This window comes from Entelurus aequoreus, linkage group LG22 (assembly GCF_033978785.1).
Source record: "Entelurus aequoreus isolate RoL-2023_Sb linkage group LG22, RoL_Eaeq_v1.1, whole genome shotgun sequence".
Taxonomy (NCBI): domain Eukaryota; kingdom Metazoa; phylum Chordata; class Actinopteri; order Syngnathiformes; family Syngnathidae; genus Entelurus; species Entelurus aequoreus.
In genome coordinates this window covers 22924830-22937303 of record NC_084752.1, presented here as the reverse complement: position 1 = coordinate 22937303, position 12474 = coordinate 22924830, and the positions used below count along the sequence as shown (strand labels likewise).

The 12474-nt window shown below is 34.8% G+C and overlaps 1 protein-coding gene across 4 annotated transcripts in view; it reads left to right on the top strand.

Moving 5' to 3' along the window:
* Window positions 1–12474, top strand: part of LOC133639637 (adhesion G protein-coupled receptor E5) — a 75971-nt gene that overhangs the window by 28186 nt on the left and 35311 nt on the right. For all 4 annotated transcript variants that reach the window (XM_062033124.1, XM_062033122.1, XM_062033123.1 and 1 more), the window contains 3 exons: window positions 7–81; window positions 10481–10615; window positions 10689–10814. In XM_062033124.1, coding sequence (XP_061889108.1) covers window positions 12–81; window positions 10481–10615; window positions 10689–10814 — 331 coding nt within the window. In that variant the 5' untranslated portion in view covers window positions 7–11. The remainder of the gene's footprint in view (window positions 1–6; window positions 82–10480; window positions 10616–10688; window positions 10815–12474) is intronic.

The following is a 12474-nucleotide window of genomic DNA, read 5'->3' as shown; positions in this document are numbered from 1 at the left end:
CTGCAGGTGTGATGTGCACACTGAGCACCTGCACACTTGAGTGCCCCAGAGGATTCAACATGGAAGAAGACATCTGTGTTGGTAATAAACTTGACAGTATTCAGTGTTGGTTTTTATCTATTTGTTCAAGAACATACCATTCATTACATCGGAACGGCAAACAGAATGCATTCTGGGATACTTATCAACCTTTGATTTGTTGAATGAAACTGTCAAAATGCCATAATTGTGAGTTTTTTTTTCCATTTGTAAGTCCTCTTCCTTCTTATTGTTCTACGCAGAATAATTTGGTTCAGATAATGTTGTTTGATTGCACAAAATCCTTGAAATTGCCTCTAATGCCTGACTAAAGCTGAAGCCATTTTTACTTCCGTAAACATTGCAGTGCGTGCGACAATTGTTGGTTGGGGGGTGTATAATAAATGAAAATAACGTAACATAACATGACGTCATGTCCACATGCGGGTCAGATTCCATTCACATTAGAAATCACAATTTTTTTGTAATGTGTACGGCCACTAAAAAGGTCGGATCTGACAAAAAAAAATCTACCCTGCAGTGTGAATGTAGCCTAAAACAGCTGACTTTGGAGAATACATTACCGTCTTTTATAATGACTGTCAACTTATAGTCATCATATTGTGTTGAGCAGACAACTGCGACGCGTTTCACCTTCTGTGTATGTTGCAACAAGTTTCATTTCTGGTCCTGCACAACACTTTTTTTCTCCCTATTTGTCATCACTCACACTTTTTTGTGTTGACATCATAATAAAAAAACAAAACAAAAACAACATTAATGGAATTATTTATTTAGTAGCTTGCTGGATTTAATGAAGTCTGTGACGTTTGCAGAGGTCTTGTGTGAAGTTACACATGACGGTAGTTTGATCTCCAAATTTGGCATGTTTTTGGTCAATCTCCAAGGCGTACGATTGACTTGTTAGACTTTACAGGTGAACAGAGTAACATAAGATTCTTGTGTTTGGGAAGAATTACTGTTTGATGTGTTGGTAACATGCATTGAACTACTGTAGCTGTGTTCATTTAACAAGAATTGCTCAGTAACACTGAAATTAACTCAATGTTACTCAACCTTATTTTTAAGGTTTTCAGTAGATGGCCATTTTATTAAGAGAAAAATACTATAAGTGAATGTGTTTCGCTACAGTATTTAAATTGTTATCAAAATTACTTTTGATTTACTGCAAACCTTTTAACTTTGGAAATAGATAACCTGTGCAATTAGCACGATGGACAGCTTGTGATATACTGTATATTGCAGCCTTTTGTGATAACGATACATATCACAATATATTATTTGGCATATATAAATGATATAAAACCATTTCAAAACAAATTGAAGGCTCATTGATTTAACTGCTGACATTTGCAGTAAAATATTACGACATTTCCAGTTTGTAATATTTTTCTCAAAACTATGATTAATATATTTGCTAATGTACTGGTAATATTTGGTTATTTTCTATGGTAACATGGTTCTATCTACATTTCTGTTAAAATGTAATAAGCACTTATTCTTCTGTTGTTTCAATACTTTAGTTTTGGGCGATACTACAAATTTGGGTATCGATCCAATACCAACTGGTTACAGGGGCAGTATTGGCCATACCAATGTTCATACCTAATATTTTTAAGATCATCAAATGATACTATTTTTTTAATCACTATTATTATCAGACAAAAACACAGTATGGTGATGTTACAATGTAAATTTAGTATTCAATTATTATTTGTTTTCCTACTTACAAAATGTATGTCGAATTCCATCCATCCATCCATTTTCTACCGCTTGTCCCACTCGGCTTTGCGGGGGGTTTGGAGCCGATCACAGCTGCACTGGACAAGTCGCCACCTCATTGCAGGGCCAACACAGATAGACAACATTCACACTCACATTCACACACCAAATTAGTGTTGCCAATCAACGTATCCCCAGGTGCATGTCTTTGGAGGTGGGAGGAAACCGGAGTACCGTGAGAGAATCCACGTAGTCACAGGGAGAACATGCAAACTCCACACAGAAAGACTCATAGCCCGGGAGTCGAACCCAGGGCATTCTCGCACGATAAAGTCAACAAAAATAAAAAGTACTATTTCCTGAGGTTTAAACAACACCAAAAATGACAAACAATTTTGTAATATTAAAAAATATATATGTAATTACTGTGGTTATTCACTAACTGTGGAATGTGGGCTCCATCTAGTGGTACACCAAAAAGGTCCATACATATGTATTGTATATGGGGTATCATTGTTAATAATTTGTGCATTGTGTGTAATGTTACAGTGGCCAAATGCATAATCTGCAAATATTAGTTGTGTCTGATACATACTTATATGAAATAAAACTTCTGCTTTGTTTTTAACAAATACTTAGGCCTACTATGCTATTGTATTTTAAGTTTGGTCATTATGGTGGTACTTGGAGAGCCAAGTGTTTTTTGAGATGGTACTTGGTGAAAAAAGTTTGAGAACCACTGGCTTAGACCATTACCTGATACTATACTTGGTATCATTATTGTCGATATTTGTATTGATCCGCCAACCGTTGTTTACATTCAAGAGCTCTGGCTTAGCGGTTTTCTATGCTTTTTTGTATCCTCTTACGGTGTATAGTAAAGCATTGTTGGTTATTCCTTATCCTCTATCCTCCAGTGATAATAATAATACTTGTAAGAAACTTAATTTATTTGCCGTCATTTAGGCGAGCATCATTAATTTCGAGGCAGCTTCACTTTTCAATTGCTTCCGACATTGGCCGCTAGCTAAGCCAGGACGATACATTGCGTTGAGGACACATTTCTGGACACAGCTAAACTGTGACATCAACATACATTATCACAATATGGTGAAAGTATAAAAAAATGTAGTCAAATGTATATCATTTTTTATCATGTATTGTTTATATTGCTCGACTCTATTTTTTTCCTCTTTGGTAAAAGTTTTTTTCCTCTTCACAACAATTCTTCAAAAGAGGAGAAATATAACCTTAGAGGACAATTTAATTTAAAACATTTGTATGCATGTACAACACTTAAGACCTTTAGCACATCATGTATGTGGAATTAAATTATGGAATGGATTAAGCAAAGAAGCCAAACAAAGCTCTAATATGATTCAGTTTAAGAAACTGAAGTGTTCACAAAGTATACAAATAATTATGATTAACATATTGAACCTTCTTATTTTTTAAATAATAAAGAAATAATCTCACTAATCTCCTAGGTATAGAACCTTTATTTAACCAGATAAGAAAACCCATTGAGATCAAGATCTCTTTCACAAGGGTGACCTGGCCAAGAGGTCAACAGCACATGTCACAGAGCAGTTTCAAAAATAATACATTAAGACATACATTTTAAAATACATAAGAGAACTGTAAAACAACAGAGATTTACATCTTTAAAAACACAGGCACTGTGCAAACGTCTCTCGCTGTCTGTCCCTCAGGACAGAACGGAAGGCTCCAAATGGAAGTAGTTCTGTAAGTTTCAGTTTCGTCTGCAATGCATTCCATGCCATAGGGGCAGCAATGCCAAAAGCTCTTTTGCCAAATTCAGTCCGTACATGAGGAACAGTTAAAACATACAAATTGTTAGAACGTAATGCGTAAGAGCTGCTTTTTCTTTGTAACAGAGTACACAAGTATGGAGGTAGGTGAATCATAAACTACTTAACTATTTATTTATGAGAACTTTAATTATTGTTAATATGTTTATATGTCTAATATTTATTATGTATTTAATATTTGTTTACTTACTTACAGTATGGTATATTTATTGTATTTACTTATTTATTTATTCACCGTTCTGTTACAAAGCAAAAACAAAGAAATGGGACATAACTGCTATTATATGAAAAGGGGTCGGATTAAATAAGCATTGCTTCTTCCTACTCCTTTTCCTTTTCCTTTTTTCTGTAATGAAACAACTGGAAACATGTGATGCATTACATTGTAATTGTATTGTATGCATGTTCGAAATCAACTGAAACTAACTATAACTAACTAACTGTGGTGCAAGGCACAACTGATATTTGTAGATTATGCTGTTGGCCAATGAAAAAAAAAACAACCCAAAAATGGCTTGCTGGCCACACTTTGAATCCCTCTGATGTACAATATGCATTAAAATGAGAACCATCACAAAGACAGGTTGCTGTGTCTTTCACACTGAACCCAGTATTGTTGGACATTACCGATCTGATAACTACATGAGCACCTGCTCTGGTATTCATACAATACTTGTCCAATAGCTTTCAACACATAGCAGAATATTCTTTAACACTGTCTGCTAGTTAAGTACGGATTGATATTCATTCATTCATTATTTATTTATTAATTTCAGGCAATGACATAAAAAAGTACAAAGTTGACAACACATAATAATATAAATTAATATAGTGCAAAAGGTAATGTATAGTATGTAATGCATGAATGTTCAGTTTTGCCTGAAAGGGAGTGGGAAGAAGATTTAATCCCACCCCCAGTTCTCCATTCAGTGATTATTCACATGAGTTTCACTGTTACTTTGTTCAAGGATTATAATACAGATGTTGTATCATAGTGGCATTACCACAGGTAACAATAATTATTACACTGTAACAATAATTGGTATCAACAATGTAGGAATAATGAATATACCAACATTGGTAATAGACAAAATGCCAACAATGGTAATAGACAACATAGCAATAATGGTAATAGACAACATAGCAATAATGGTAAGGAAACATTGAGCACATGTTAACACTTTGAGACAGAGTACAACAGCAGGTCAAATTAAAGACCCTCATCTCTATATTTGAACCAGACACCATGTTTGTATAATAGTTTAAATCGATTAATAGTTTGGCATTGCTTGTGTTGTAAGTCCAGTTTGTTCCATAGTTTTACTCCGCATACAGACACACAAAAACGTTTACGAGTGGTTTGAGCTCTAGGCAATGAGAAATATCCAAAGCCTCTCAAGTTATGAGCCTGCACTCGTCTTATAAAAAAACGTTGTAGATTAGGCGGCAATAATTTGTTAAATGCTTTGTATAAGATTATTAATGTATTATATTTAACAAGGTCATCAAATTTGAGCAACTTTGATTGCATAAACAGATTATGAGTATGTTCTAAATAACCAACGTTGTGAATGATCCGCACTGCTCTTTTCTGTAATATGATCAGAGGATGAATTGTGTTGTAGTAAGTATTCCCCCATACTTCAACACAGTATGTAAGGTGTGGGAGTACCAAGGTGCAGTATAGAGTACGGAGTGCATTTTCATTGAGGTATAGTTTTGCTTTGTTTATAATTGAGAGGCTTTTGGAGATTTTTGTTTTAATGTGTCTGACATGAGGTTTCCATGATAGTTTACTATCAATTATTACTCCCAAAAATGTATTTTCATTTACGATTTCAATTTGGGTACCATCAATACTTATTTTCTGTTCAGACATTATGTTGCGATTGAAATATCGATACAGCTATTTCCCAATCTTAATGCTCTAATATCGATTCTGAAACCAAAATATCAATAGTTTTTATACTTTAGTTCAGGGGTTCTCCAAACTTAAGTCCACCAAGGGCCGCATCCTAAAAAGTCCATCCATACATCCATTTTCTACCGCTTGTGCCCTTCGGGGTCGTGGGTATGCTGGAACCTATCTAAAAAGTCATGTTGGCCATATTGCTATTTTTCTATTGAAAAAAAATGCTAAAAACAGATATTGTTTCAGCTTTGTATTTTAGGTGACTAAGTATATTAATATTATCAGTTAGTACATTTCAGCTTTTTCTCAATAAGTGACAATGTCTCTGCTTTTTTTCATACATTTTTTAATGTTGTTTTCCCATGTAAGAATAGAATAAAACTAATAGCAATAACATAATTGGTTAACTGCATAACCTAGTGCCTGTATGAAAAATCTTAAGGTTTGTTACATGTCAAACAGTGTTTATCATGCGTGTTGTAATTTTTCTAATTAATTATTGAATTTCCAAGTTAGTATTATTAAATTTTTTAATTAAGTAATTAAACTTTGTTTATATTAGAAGTATATTTATTTTTTTAATTTTGAGAGCTTTTAATATTTTAGAGCAGAGGTGTCTAAACTTTTGTCCGTTAAGGGTCGCATACTGAAAAGTCAAGTATGGGGGGGCCATTTTGATATTTTTTTAACTTTTAAAAAAGTGCCAAAATCAAATATTGGTAACACTTTAGTATGGGGAACATATTCACCATTAATTAGTTGCTTATTAACATGCAAATTAGTAACATATTGCCTCTTAATTAGTCATTATTAAGTACTTATTAATGCCTTCTTCTGCATGGCCTTATTATACAACCAGTAAGCCATTAACTAAGAGTCTTCCCTCAATAACCTCAGAATTATTGCTTATTAGTACTAAGTAAGGAAGTCGTATATGATTCTCCCTTTAATACCACTTAATGAATATGGTCTGCTCTTACATAACAAAACACAAAACTACAATAACCCTAACCTTTAAGTCTTTGTTACTTACAATATGTTCCCCTAGTGTCCAAATAACACTAAATTAAGTCTTTGTTACTTACAATATGTTCCCCATACTAAAGTGTTACCCAAATATTATACAGCAGGGGTCACCAACGCGGTGCCCGCGGGCACCAGGTCGCCCGTAAGGACCAGATGAGTCGCCCGCGGGCCTGTTCTAAAAAAAAAAAAAAAAAAATCTACATAGAAAAAACACAAGATACACTTTCAATCAGTGCATCAACCCAAACAACCTCCCCCATGCACACTCATCCACACCCACTCACACAAAAGGGGTTATTTCTTTCTGCTACCAATATTCTGGTTCCCACAACATAGACAACACATCTGCAAGGGACACAGTCCCTGAAGCACACATGATTGTATAGGCTGCTGGTCCACTAACATTTTCATTAATTACTATTTTTTATGTAATTATTTTTATATTCAATCAATCAATCAATGTTTATTTATATAGCCCTAAATCACAAGTGTCTCAAAGGGCTGTACAAGCCACAACGACATCCTCGGTACAGAGCCCACATACGGGCAAGGAAAACTCACCCCAGTGGGACGTCAATGTGAATGACTATGAGAAACCTTGGAGAGGACCGCATATGTGGGTAATCCCCCCCCCCCCCCTCTAGGGGATATTGTTTTACTTTCTTTTTTATCCAAGAAAATGTTTTTTATTTATTTATCTTATTTTATTTTATTTTTTAAAAAAGGGCCTTATCTTCAACAGACCAGGTTGTCAATGAAATTAGATTTGTTTATAGGGTTTTTTAAACCAGGCCCAGTCCAGATAATGTCCAAGTTGGACTCAGCAACACACACCTTCATTCATGTACACAGAAAACAATTAGGGAACACAACAGATTGCATATAATTTATAAACAAAATTACATTTTCAAAATAAGCATTTATGTACAGTCCAGATTATGTCCAGGTCACTCAAATTAGGGAACACAACAACAGATATCATATAATCTATAAACATAATTATACTTTCAAAATAAGCCTTTGAGGACTTCTCATCTTTTTTTTAATGTTTTTTGGCATCATTATCGTTTTCAACCATGTAACTTTCTAAAGTTAGAAAATACTGAATAAATGTTTTAAAGAAAGTAATACTAAGTGAATATCTGTTTTTGGCCTTAAAAATATTTTTTTTACAGAGTACTATAATTAAATTGACTAAATCATGATTGTCAATGAACTCTCCTAAAATAACAGAAACCACATTAAGCTTCATAAACAAACCAATCCTTAAACACATTTTTTCAACTTCCACCCAAAACAAAGACACAATATGACAATACCAAAACAAATGCAGGGTGGATTCAGGCTCCTGACAACAAAATCGGCAATCATCTGACTCTGTCATATTCCATAATTTTAACATTTTCCCTGTGGGTAAGAAGTTATAAATAATTTTAATTTGAAAATAACGATTTTGCACATCGATAGTGGTTTTATAGATTAGTTTGAATATGGCATCCCATGGCAACGGGCAGTCAAAAAAGTCCTCCCATTTTCCATTTGTGTTGTATGAGGCAGCCTTCAAAGATTTCTTTATTAAATAAAAATTATATATTTTTCTATTTATTTTAGTTCCTTTTTGCCAACTAGAATTTCTTATTAGAGGTTTACAAACTAATAATTTAGTAGTTCCATAATTAATTATTTGTTTCCATCTTTTCCCAATTACTCCAGTTAGTTGATAAAAGGAAAAGCTTGAGCAAGCATCACCATACATAGCTCTAAATTAATCATACTTCATAATTTTACCATTCTCATTGATAATATCATTGAAAAAAATTATTCCTCTTTCAAACATATTTTTCCAAAAGAAAGGCTTTCCATCTATTACAATATTAGAGTTCATCCATATTAACTGCTGCAAAATATCGTCTCTTTTTTCTGGCACATAAAATTGAAAACACCACTACGAGTGGATTGTTTCCTTTATGAACCCCGCCATGTTTCCCAGCAGACTCTCTGGGAGGGGATCACTTGTAAAAAAGGATACAATTTCTTTTGATACAGTACATGTTTTTTGTCCAACAGGACATTTGTGTACCACTCAATGTTTAAATACATCTTTGGAACAATTGATGCTTTTAAAGACAGACACATAGCTTCAAGGTTGAGAAGTTTCAGGCCCCCATATTCATACTCTTTGTACAAAACCTTTCTTTTAATCTTTTCTGGTTTGCCGTTCCAGACAAAATCAAAGACCCTCCGCTCATAAATCTTAAAAAAGTTTTGTGATGGAGCTGGTAATGACAAAAACAAATAAATAAACTGAGGAATAATTAACGAGTTGGCAATAGACATTTTACCATACAAGGTTAGGGATTTCCCTTTCCATAATTGCATAATTTTGTCCAGCTTTCTTAGTCGATTATCATAATTTACTGAGCCTAGATCTTCCAGATTTTCTGGGACAACAACACCAAGTATGTTAACTGGTCCATCTGTCCACAAAACAGGCACTTTGCATTCCATTCGAAAGGACGTTCCCTTTAGATTTCCGATCCTTAACATTTTACATTTATCATAATTAAGCTTAAGGCCAGATTGCTGTGAAAATATGTCCAAAAGATTAAGAAGGTTCCGCAAACAATGAGGAAAAATCTTATCTTTGTGAATCAGCCTTTTCTGACATGAACTTCATCAAGAACAAACACAGAACACACCTCACTGATGCACATCTGCAAGACTCACTCAGAGTTGCAGTGTCAAGTTACACACCAGAGTACAACACACTAGTTAACAGCATGCAATGCCAGGCTTCCCACTAACTGACAAAGAAACAGATAACAGATTTGGTGTCCAGTTCAAAGTGTGACATGATTTAAAAATTTGAGAGTTTACTTTTGTATTTTACATGAGTTATTATTTGTACAAACATGGTGCAAAGTAATTCATGATTTGTTAAAAAATGTTAGTGGCTGGCTAGTTAAAATGGGATAATGTGATTTCACAAGACTGTCTTAGAAGTGATCATTTGAAAATGTTCAATTTGAAAAATGTGCACTTAGAGAAAATATAAAAATAAAGTGTTGCATATTGATATTTATCTGTTTCTATATATATTTATTGTGAGAAATCATTAAGATGATCAGTGTTTCCACAAAGATAAATATCATTAATTATTAATAATAACAGAGTTAAAGGTAAATTGAGCAAATTGGCTATTTCTGGCAATTTATTTAAGTGTGTATCTAACTGGTAGCCCTTCGCATTAATCAGTACCCAAGAAGTAGCCCTTGGTTTCAAAAAGGTTGGCGACCCCTGTTATACAGTATATATTTAAAAACAAAATATTGTGTTATTGGTGACTATGTATATAATTTTTAAGTATTAGTTTAAAAAATGTCAATTTTTTCTCATTACATACCGATTTTTTGCTCTTTTTTTCTAAATTTTTTTTGCAGTTTTTTACATGTTATATCCATCCATCCATTTTCTACTACCGCTTGTCCCTTTAGGGTTCTCGTGCGGTGCTGGAGCCTATCTTTCTGTGTGGAATTTGTATGTTCTCCCCGTGACTGTGTGGGTTCTCTCCGGGTTCCTCCCACCTCCAAAGACATGCACCTAGGGATAGGTTGATTGGCAACACCAAATTGGCCCTAGTGTGTCAATGTGAATGTGAATGTTGTCTGTCTATATCATTTGAAAACACAACACTTTATATTTTATCAGACGCATTACAGATATTTGTACCAAGTATTGGTATCGCTGATACCAGCCTGAATTTTACTTCAGAAAGAAAATCAGTGGTATCTGACATCACGATTGCCTCCTCTGATGGTGCCGTACCTTTGAATGCAGCAGTTTTGTGTACACTGACCAGCAACACCCGCAAAGGCCCAAGATTTCACTCTTTGGCTTTTGCACAGAATGAATGCACCACAGCACACTCACTCCCTATCTATATGTCTAGATGTGAATGAGTGCCAAGAAGCTCCACCACCGTGTGGGCAACACATGCAGTGCGTCAACACAAACGGCAGTTATACGTGCCATTGCCTGCCGGGCTTCACGCTCATTGACAAATGGAGTAACTTGCAGTGCGTAGGTGAGTGACGACCAGGGGAGTGTTTCTCTGACTGTCTCATTGTGCTTGACTTTCTCATGTGGTTTTCCATTAGACGATAACGAGTGTGATACCAAGGACATCTGTGGTCTCAAGGCCTATTGTAGAAACCTGATCGGGAGCTACGAGTGCGCCTGCTACGATGGCTACGTGAACACCAACACGAGTAGACATTGCATAGGTGATTACTATGTTGCCAACGGTGTAACAAAGAGCATGGTTTTACAGCCATACGGCTTGTAAAGTTTTAAAAATGACCCTGGGATTAGTAGGGATGGTTACATAAACTTGTGTGCATAATGCTGACGTAAACAGTACTGTGGGAACCGCACCGAAAAACAGTGCTTCATTTCGGTTCCAGAAACCTCCTGTAAGATCGCTTCTTTTTTTGCCAACCTTAACACTCCCAACAGGGGTTCTCAGCAAGCCGACAGTCGCTCATTTTACACCAATTATGGTCAAGGTGAGCAGGTGCATTCACGAGCCCCGGAATTGTGAACATCATCATTACAACACAAGCAAGGGTTTCTTTTTTTGCACATTCTCTGTGTTCTGTATTGCTGTTGGTTTTTGCTGCGATAGTAATGACAATTTATGGCGGAGTTTATGTAGGGTCGCAGCAATAGATTATTTTCGGAATTAAGTAATATATCGATTAGTTTGTTTGTTTAATCCGATTAAACACACTTTATAGCCTCAATGCATATTTTACAGAAAATAGTTGAAATAATCAACAGTTTTTCTGCTAAATGCACATCATCAACATTGAAATTGCACTTTTAACACGTTTGTGTCCGCGTATTCAAAGTTCCAGGCTGGTCTAGATTTGATACATTTTTTCTAGTTACACTCATTAAACGAATAATCGAAGCAACAGAATATAAATACAAACTTTTTTTCTGATTAGAACAATTAATTTAATCATTTAATCATTGCAGCTCTAATTTTATTTCATCTCATTTAATGTGTCACTTATTTTCCTTGTAGTATTAAAATATCTAAATTGCTATTTGAAATTCCTCCAAATTTTATGGCATTGTTTTTAAACAATATCATTCAATCAATCAATCAAATTTTATTTATATAGCCCTAAATCGCGAGTGTCTCAAAGGGCTGCACAAGCCACAACGACATCCTCGGCTCAGATCCCACATATGTGTACAGTGCATCCGGAAAGTATTGTTTTCGCGGCGCTTCACTTTTTTAGCATTTTGTTATGTTACAGCTGTATTCCAAAATGGAAGAAATTATTTTTTCCTCAAAATTTTACAGACAATACCCCATAATGACAATGTGAAAAGTTTGTTTTTTTAATTTGCAAATGTATTAAAAACAACAAAAAACACATGTACCCTGACTGACACATCCTTTTGGTCAATACTTTGTTGTACAGCCTCAAACCTTTTTGAATACGATGCCTGAAGCCTGGCACACCTTTGCCCATTCCTCTTTGCAGCACCTCTCAAGCTCCATCAGGTTGGATAGGAAGTGTTGGTTTTCATCCAGGATGTCTATGTAGTTTTTTAGTTGTAATAAATTTGCATAATATTTTTTTTTACATTGTCACTATAGGGTATTGTCTGTAGAATTTTGAGAACAAAAATAAATGTATTCTATTTTGGAATAAGGCTGTAACATAACAACGAGTGGAAAAAATGAAGTGCTGTGAATACTTTGCGGATGCAGTGTATGTTTTTAACACCGTTTCTAAGCACTGGCACCATTTATAAGTTACCAATTTGGTTAAAATGTAAATGATACCCATGCCTATGGAGTAGTAAACAGACGCTGGGTGTTTAAATAAAACATCCAGTCAATTACATGGACACACAAGGATTTAA